Raw genomic sequence first — 10,012 nt, 5'->3', positions numbered from 1 at the left:
CACCGATATAACTATGATACAGTAATCAAAAAAGAGTTTAATCCAATATTGAATAATAAAAAAACTAACTGAAAGAGCTTCAAAATAAACCTTAATTACAAAATTAATCTTGCTATGCCATTGACAACCACGATACAACTTGATGACGAATTAGCAGTTTTTATAATAAACATTCAACAGGTAGCTTGAGAAAATACTCCGACAATAACTTCTAGAACAAAAGGGACCAACGGTCCAAAAGAAATTAGAGAACTCATAATAGAAAAAAGGAAGAAGAAAAAAATGGCAGCAATGCAGAGGTCAACGAGACAAAACTAGTCTAAATAATGCTACACAATATATACCTATAAAGGGAGATTGAGAATATAAAATGAGTATGGAAACTGTGACCGAAGTAATCAAGAGAATAGCAGCAGGTCACGAGCAGGGGCTGCATAGTCATGTGAATGTCGAGGCAATACAGCTTCTTGACAACACTGAACTAAAGAGACGACTCATAAGGACAAAACCATTTGAGTTGGTGTAAATTTGTAGCAGTTTACTGTAAAAATCAGAGTGTAGTGCTGTGATGTTATTGCATGTTAGTTGTAGTGCATTAGTTTATAGATAAAATAAGAGTAAGCTATAGGGTAAGCCTTTAGATTTAAGCATTTGCTGTATATTAAGATAAGTCAGGAAATAACTAATAATTATTGGTCATTTGTGACCAGATAAAAACACCGTACAGGTTTTATACAACAAACACGATATTGCTCTGATGTTATTTTATTCTAAAACTTCAAAACAAAGGATACAGACCAAAAGGAAATTTTTGTTTCAAAATTTTTAGATATTTTTGTTTATAACTTTTTTATTTTTTGTTTCACAATTAAAAGTAATGGAAATAAAGCGGAAGACATTATTTTGCTACCAATAATGTCTAATGAAAATTTTTGTAGGGTTACTAGTTTATGAGATACAGCGCGAAAACCCTTTCCCCTTTTTTCGAAAATGACGGCCTGGTACAAAGGTGGCGACCCCACGCGTGTACTTCAGCTTCCAACTTATTAAAAAAATAAGACATAAAAAATGTAACATTTCAATGGACTACAATCCCTTTTACAATAATGACACTTTGAAAAATATTAAAAGTCGACTATGCTGTTCTTTAATGACAGTCATGTCAAATAATTTTAATTAAATCTATAATGTTCAAAATTCTAGTTTTATAAATATTATAACTTTGAATTATATAATATGGCCACACAGTGTAAAAGTGCAGTATGCAATCCACCGCATTTGCGGGGTATGGAGATGATTCCTGTTCGACCAGAAATAAAAGAAAAATGTCAAGAGCTTATTATTACAGAGGACAAAATGAAAACGTACATGAAGGCATTTCTTGAAAATATTGAAAGAGGTTTAAAAAAATCAACACATCCCAGTTCTATTGTAAAATGTTTTCCAACATATGTTCAAGATCTGCCTGATGGTACTGAAAGTGGAAAATATTTAGCTCTTGATTTAGGCGGCAGTAATTTCAGAGTTTTATTGGTAGAAATTAGTAACAGGAAGTACACAATGGATCAAAAAGTTTATAGTATACCACAAGAAATCATGACAGGACCTGGTGATCAATTATTTGATTTTATTGCTGAATGCTTAGCAGAATATACTAAAGAAAAAGGAGTCCCTAACGATAACCTTCCCTTAGGTTTCACTTTTAGTTTTCCACTAGAGCAAAGAGGGCTTAAGGTTGGTATATTAGAACGCTGGACGAAAGGCTTTAGCTGCGAAGGTGTGATTGGTAAAGATGTAGTACAATTGTTAAACGATGCTATCGCCAGAAGAGGAGATGTAAAAATTAATATAGTTGCAGTTCTAAACGATACTACAGGTACTCTTATGGCATGTGCATTCAAAGATTTAGATACAAGAATAGGCCTTATTGTTGGTACAGGTACCAATGGTTGCTACGTGGAGAAACAAATTAATGCAGAACTGTTTGATGAGCCAGACAGAGGTTCTGGAAACGTTATTATAAATATGGAATCTGGAGCTTTTGGTGACGATGGTGCATTGGATTTTTTAAGAACTGAATACGATAGAGACGTTGACAGTAGATCAATAAATGCTGGTCGACAGTTACACGAAAAAATGATATCAGGTATGTATCTTGGAGAACTAGTTAGACTAGCAGCAGTTAAATTTACCAATGAAGGAATTCTATTTGGAGGTAAACTTTCTGATGACTTTAAAACACCTGATAAATTTGAAACTAGATTTGTTTCTGAGATTGAAGCTGATCCACCAGGTGTGTTTACTAATGTAAAAGATATTATTAACAGTTTAGGAATGACACATGCAACCCAACAAGATTATCATGATATTAAATACCTGTGCCAGTGTTTTTCGAGAAGAGCTGCCGTGTTAGTTTCGTGTCTCATTACAGTTTTAATCCGAAGGATGGCTTATCCCAAAACGACAATAGGAATAGATGGAACACTTTACAAAAATCATCCCCACTTTCATAATATATTAATGTCACAAGTAGAAATGCTTTTGAAACCGGATCCGTACAAGTTTAATATTCTACTTTCTGAAGATGGTAGTGGTATTGGAGCTGCGTTAATTGCTGCTGTGGCTGGAAAATATGGTCCAGCAACTGAAGGAGTTCCTTCACCAAATCCTGCTCCTACTTTTGTGCCTGATCCGTCTCCTGAAGGAGACTTGCCACAAGCGGAACAATCAGTTACAGAAGAAGTCCAACCAGAAACAGATGTACCTGAAGATGTACCTGAAGGAGAACCCACAGAGGAACAAGCTGAAGGTGAAGAAGGAGAAGATGTACCAGAAGCGGAAGGTTAAATGCAAAATAATTTTATATGCATGACTCTGACAGTTTCTAGTAGATACTTTTAAAACTTGTGTAAAATAATGTATATAACTAGGTATCTGCCTAAATAAACAAATTTTAACTTATTAAAGTTTATTTCATGTTGTAAATTATTTTAATTTATTGTGTGAAAATAAAATCAAATGACGTATTATATCGTCAAAATTTTTTGAATTTTGCACACTAGTGTTCTTCTTTTTCTTCCTTTACCCTTTATGCTATTATTCTCGTTCATATGTGAATTAATACCTTCATGGAAGGGTATTGGTCCATATTTTGTGTAGTTTGCCCATACTTCTATTGTTAAGTTTGTCTTCTATCATTTTGACCAGTTAAGCCTACTCCATTTGACTTATGTGATTGATTTTTACTGACCATTCTCCACCTTTCTCTCTACTCTTTCTCTCTACTCTAAATTTAATCAGTTTATTGCATTTGTACTTGGAATTCAAAATTACAAATTTCTTGGTACGTAAAGCCAGTGTTTATGAGATTAGAAAGTTTTTTGTAATTTTATTCTGGTAAAAGGTTAATGTTTACTTAATATCAAATTATTAGTAAATGGGCTTCTGTAAAAAGAAAGTTTATTTGAAAAGAACTTAATTTCTTTTGTCGTACATATAGAACAAATATTGTTCTGAAGCTATTTTCTTGTGGCATGTTAAAGTAATTACTATTTAAATGGTAATAAGCCACAACTATAGGTTAAAGTACGTTTATTGACGTTACAATTTCCACTTTGGAAATCGTTCTGAAAATACAAACATTAGTGAGGTTATCTAAAGTGTGTATACCGTTTTGTTCTAAAAGAATAATGAATTTATTTAAATGTGTATTTCTTAAAATTTTAAATTCTAAATTAAATTTTAAATCGACCAGTACCAGGTAGGTCGACTTCTCGCCACAGTAGTTTGGTTCACTTTTAATGGCAAGGATTCTATGTATCTCACTAATCTTACCATTTTTTTAGCACTTAATTTTCTGTTCACTTTGTTTAGTACCAATTCAAATTAAAATTAAAAATTAAAAACAGAAGACAGTCATAGTCAAAAACTCACCAAATAAACAGGTAATTTTAGCTGTTATCAGATATCAGACGTACTTAGGGCAAATTGCACTTTACAAATTCTTAGAGAGACAATCCCAACTAGAAAGTGATGCTTGGAAGAACTCTAGACAAAAATATGCTAATAGGGGAATTATGAGAGTTCCCACTGTGTAATAGCAAGAATTGAATTTCACAAGAGTTTTTATTTTGGTCACTCTATCCATCGGCAAACAGTCGTACTTTCTTTGACATGTTGACAAAATCAGTGTCATTGAGTCGATGAAAGACTGCAAAGGAAATTTTATTTAATCTTTTGCCAAACATTTGCTCAGTCCAACAGTATAAAAACACATTTTCCTTTGAAAGCGGAGACTTTAAGGAACCTTCAACAACAGTAAAGTTATTAAAATAAATCTGCCTTAAATAATAAGCACTTTGAACAGGCACTTTGGAGAGGACCAAATTTTTTGGCAGTCAATCGACAAGGTGACTAGGTTTCTTCTTTGTTTTCTTAAAGAAATTGGAAAAATGCTACCGCTCGAAAATTGTGGAGCCGTTTTTCAGTCATTAGTTTAATTTTATATTGCTCATTTTTCTCGTATTTAATGCGTTCACTTAGCTCTAAACGTTTTTAACAAACGTCTATTCTTGGAGTTTTAAAGCTCAAATTATATTTTCTTTTAATTGTCTAGCGAAAATACGATCTCTTTACAGTCTCTGATGGAATTATCTGAGCAGTGTATATTAAATACAACTTTGAGACGCTGAGTTCAGAAGAAGATACATTCTTTTCGTCATTGAACGACAGTAGTGGGATTTAGTCAATTTTAATTGGTTTACCTATATACTTTTGCAAAAATTATGGATGAAACATTTTACCTGATGCTTCTTTGGAGAATACTTTTTGTTTTTCCGCTAACGACGGACAGTACAATTCACAGTGCAGTATTGCAAAATAAAGGCATCTTGAGTCGCTTTATCTTTGGTCTCACAGAATACGCTACGATATTTCTGTATGTCGTTCATTTTCAGCAAGTAGCAGTTAGATGTTTTTGACTTGTGACCGCATGTTGGGTATTCTGGCATATTCTTTGCAGAAAATCTACAACAAAAAATAATTATGAAAATAAGTACTAAAATAGGTTTAAATTTTAACAAAAATTAAAAAAAAAAAACGAAAAACAAAATATCAAAATTCAACAAAGGCTTGGAAATGGAATCATAACGTTTACAAACGTACTTACCTTATACGTTTGGTAACGTTTTTCTTCCATTTTTCAGGTTGTCTTATTCGCTTCCTTACCTTTGTTGGTGTGACGGAAGACACATTAACTTCCATGATAAAAAATATATAAAAAATTAATCCTTTTTTTGTATATGAAACTAATTTCTTAGACACAAACAGTTTAGGAAAAACACAAAATCAATGTAATGACTTCCAAAACCAAAATAAATTGATGTATGGCAAATCTAACCATCTGTTGATCACGTGCGTGCTTATGTGGTTCTTATTAGCCTCAGCGGGGATTGCCGTGTATGGTACGCACTCAGCCATTGAGATTGACGCTTTTGATCCCAATATGAACTTTTCACGTCGATTGCTATAAAGTTTTTGTTCTTACAAATAGTTTTATCTAACAAATAATAAAAAACGCAACAGATAGCGTCCCTAACTCAAATTTAAATTTTGAATTTATTCTGAAATTATTTCTAAATTTACTTGAAGGACCTTAGATTATTTTATTCGTAGCAGAAATAAAAATGATCGAATCAAAATGGTCTGCTTTGCGAGAATGTGAGTTATTATTAATTTTATATTTTAAATCATATTATCCAAAAGCTTTATTCTTTTTTATTTTTTTTTCCTTTTTTATTTTTATCATATTAATATATATGCCACTAAAAGTATATTGCTCTTAATCAAAATACTTTACACTGGCATTTGGAATATTTTCCTTTTGTATTTTTTATGAGGTACCATACCAGTTTGAGATCACTTCTAATAGAATGATTAAACAGAATATAAAAACACAATTAATTATAATCCATCGATCTTATCGCTTGGCCCCAGGTGTCTTGGTTGAACTAAGGAATGATCTTCATATTTAAGTCAGAGGCGGCTCGTGTATTTGTATTAATTTTGAAAAGAACAATTAAAAAATTGTGTTAAATAGTTATGATGTATACACTGTCAATCAGTTGATAGATATATTTTAGAAGAAGTATAAGTAGACTCTACGTAAAAAAGATGAACAAAAATTTAGACAGGTATCTGTTAAGCAAGTATTCAAATAATATATACAGTACTATTTATAAATCTAATATCATCATCCAGCCTTCGTTTATCACGTCCACTGCTGGACATAGGCCTCCCTTTAACTCCTCCATTCTTTGCGAGGAAAGAACTCGTACTCCTCCATTTGCAAAGAATGGAGGAATTTAATAATCTATAGATTAAGTAATTTCACGTCAATATATGGGTAATTAAGTTTATTAAAAATAAAAATTTTTTAACCGTATTTTTAAGATATATTCAAAAATACATTTTGGATGTAAAAGTTTCAGCTAAACGCGATCCCAGTGTTTTGATAACGATAATAAATATCAAAATTTTATTTCAGTCTTACTGCAGTTTTAGTCTATATAAAAAATTTCTTTTAAATACTAGCTGGTTGATATTTTGGATTATTATTATTATTTTAAGAATTTTTTTTAAATGCATAACTTATGAATAAGACGATAAAAATTAACATCTGCATCCATATCTGTATCTTTAGAATAGGGAGGGCTAGTTAAATCCCACAGCACTTGGGCCACAATTGACCAATTGTGCATCCTCCCAGGGAGCTCTCGTCCTTAGCTTATTGTCCAACCTGCCATATCTAGGACGGTGGACAAGTCACCAGGAGACATCTTCCTTAAGTGGACAGGTGTGGGCCGGGACTCGCAGAACGCCAACTCTCGTATTAACGATAACTCCGAGCATTCACATAGGCCATGCTCTACAGTTTCGTCTTCTCGTTCACACTTCCTACATAGAGGTGTGTCTACTAGTCCCAGTGTGTGAAGGTGTTTGCTAAGTTGACAATGACCAGTTAAAAAACTAACTGTCAGGCGTAGGTTTTTCCTAGTCATTCCCAAGTACTTTTTTGATGCCGACTTTTCAAGGTTACTTAGTGTTACCCTGGCAAGTCTACATCCTTGCTCTTCTTCCCATCTTTTTACGATTTGCATATATGAGTGACATTTGACAAATTCCGCGATTGTTGTAAATGACAAACCAAAAAGATCCCCCAAAAAGGTCCTAAGAGTATTAGGAATACCACCTTCCTATCCAATTGGTCAGCAATGAGGTTGCCTTTATTTCTATCGTGTCTTTTAACCTACCTCAGGATGATGTTATTACCATCCGAAGCTTGAGTTAGTGAGTCTTGACACTCCATTACTAACCCTGAGGTGACACGTTGTCTATTTAAGATTAGTAGCGCTTGTCTGCTATAGATTATTAAAGTTTTTCCGGCTATACCTTTTTGGGTTATTTTTTGCGGCTATGGAGATACCAGCCAGTTAGGTCTGATTTAATTTGGCATTTTTGTCCATAGCCAACTTTATTCTTAGGTTTAGTGATCTGGAGTATATCCCGCATCCTGAGCCTTCCTCCATTTTAGCTGCTGACCAGCTGAGCTCAGTCGCACATTTGTCATCAGCGCCACCTATATGATATATATGTTCAGAGACGTGATGCCAATGATCAACTCCATTGCAGTAGTTAGTGTTGTTTTCATGGCACCTGTTATATTTATGCAAGCCATCCGCTGAATATGGTTTAGTTTTTTCATCGCTGTTGCCTATAGCATTTAACCGGAACTTTAAGAATTTCTGGAACTATGTTCCAGAGGAGTGGTGATAACACTTTTCCCTGTGGACAACCCCTCGTAACCATGCCTCTAACAGAAACGTCTACATTTATGCTTATTGCTCTATTAGAGAGCATACTGAATATCCATCGCTTACGGCCAGGGGAACATTCATGACGTTGAGCTGTTGGGTCATAGTTGGGACTGTGGTTTTATCAAGCGTTTCCTCAATGTCTATGAATATACCTAGGGTAGATTCTTTATTGTCCAGCGATCTCTTAATTCTTCCCAGTACATGATGCAGTACAGAATCCGTAGATCTTCCCGAAGTATTTGCATGCTGATTTGGGTTAATTGAGATATAGACCAGAACTTCATCTCTTGTGTACCTCTCGCATAGCCTCCCCATCGTATTCAAGAGAAAGGATGTTAGGCTAACTGATCGGAAATCCTTTGGTAGGGTGTAGTCCATCCTACCTGGTTTTGGTATGAAGACCACACGTATCTCTCTCCACTTCCTAGGAATATAATCGCAGAGTCACAAAGGCTCTGAATATTTCCACAAAGTGCGGCAGGAGGATATCCAGTCCTCACCGTCGTAGGGTTGGATATTTTTTGTTCCATATATTCTGTTCTCTAGTTATCACCCATGTTTACAACTATATTATGCTATGACTCCGTTTTTTGTTTTATATATTCTGTTATATACTGTATAATGAGTTTTATTTGTCGATATATAACTCGCGATTTAAATATATGACCCATAGCGAAACAGGCTTTATTGGCAATTATAAGCCTAATATTTATTTTAGATTCTTCATTAATTGCGACCACTCTATTTCCAAGTACATGTTCAATATCGTCTAAAGTATTGTTGTTGCTCTTCTTTATTTGACCTGGTGTCTGTGAGTTGTTTTGTCTTTTCAGATTAAATTATCCACCTTAAATAACTTTTGACCTTCAAATTTTTAGGTAAGGTGCAAAAACACGTCAGTTAATATTTGAATGGGGAGACATTATGTCATATTTAAGCTTGTTCGGAAAGATACCCTTTCACCTCAGTATCATACTTATTTTTTTTCTAATTACTTTCATCTTATTTTATTTGAAATTTGGATTCTTCTTTTTGTTGTGATTTCAAAAATGTACTAATGAACACATGATATTTAAAGTGATTAATTCATAAGAAAAATAAATACAAAAGAAAAAAACAATTTGATTACAAACATTTAGAATGAACAAATCTGGTGACTTAGTTGGCCAAACTATTATCTGTCCTCTTCTACCCATCCAACGAGCGAGAAAAGTTTTGTTTAAAATTGTCGCACAGGTAGAGTAAAGTGTAAAGGAGCTTCATTATATTAAAATACAATCAACTCTTTGGAAAGGTTATCATCATTTTCCACTATTGTTCTAATACGATCACCATTTCTTAAGTTTCCAATTATTAAAAAGGGTCCCTTATTGTGATCACCTAGAATACCACATCATACGTTAAACGTTTTATGTGAAAATGTAAATCACTTTCAGCCCAGTATCGGCATTTATGTCTGTACACCAATCCATTTAATGAAAACGAGCAATATTGCTTAAAAATTGTGGATTGTTAATGATTAATTTTGTCATTAATTCGCAAAATTCGAGACGACGATCAAAATCTTCTTCAGTTAACTCTTGTACCAATTTAATTTTGTATAAATGGAACTTAAATTCAAGGAGCATTAGGAAGGCTGTAGTAGGTAAACCTTTGATTGTTTAGCCTTTAAGGTAACATATCCTAAAGCAGCTAGTTGATTTGCTTTGTTATTTACGACTCCCTGCTGGTTACGTTTTTTTATTGCAAAGTAACTCTGTTGCTCTAAATTTTTGCATCAGTTCAATAATTACATACTTATAAGTTGCATACCTACCATTTTTTGCATGTCTGGCTTACAAGTCTAGTTGCATTTCGTGCATAATTATTATTTTTCTAGTAAAAGCCTACAATTTGGATTCTTTATTGCAAAGTCTAAACTATTTCAGCAATCAAATTGCATACATATTAAAATAATCTGTTACAAGTTTTAACAAATTGTCATTGACTATTAACCAATTAAAATGAGTGTACAAATATCGAAAACCTTTGATAAATATTTAATAAAAAGTGATGTTTTTGTTTATTGGGTTTTGAAGGTACTACAAATAGTACGGTTAAATATTTAAATACTTAAATTATACTACAACCCATTTTGT

At 33.2% G+C, this 10,012-nt stretch overlaps 1 protein-coding gene across 1 annotated transcript; it reads left to right on the top strand.

Annotated features, from left to right (window-relative positions):
• The first annotated feature begins 1,127 nt into the window (after positions 1 to 1,127).
• On the top strand, positions 1,128 to 2,966 carry LOC140442655 (hexokinase type 2-like). Its single transcript, XM_072533650.1, has one exon. The coding sequence runs from the start codon at positions 1,237 to 1,239 to the stop codon at positions 2,845 to 2,847; it is 1,611 nt and encodes a 536-aa protein (XP_072389751.1). The 5' UTR covers positions 1,128 to 1,236; the 3' UTR covers positions 2,848 to 2,966.
• The last annotated feature ends 7,046 nt before the right edge of the window (positions 2,967 to 10,012 follow it).

Source organism: Diabrotica undecimpunctata, chromosome 6 (genome assembly GCF_040954645.1).
Source record: "Diabrotica undecimpunctata isolate CICGRU chromosome 6, icDiaUnde3, whole genome shotgun sequence".
Lineage (NCBI taxonomy): Eukaryota > Metazoa > Arthropoda > Insecta > Coleoptera > Chrysomelidae > Diabrotica > Diabrotica undecimpunctata.
Note: the sequence above shows the minus strand (reverse complement) of the source record. Positions and strands in the feature narration are given on the sequence as shown.

Bases quoted from the DNA above. Each gene is read 5' to 3' on its own strand.
- LOC140442655 (XM_072533650.1), top strand. From the start codon at position 1,237: ATGGCCACACAGTGTAAAAGTGCAGTATGCAATCCACCGCATTTGCGG.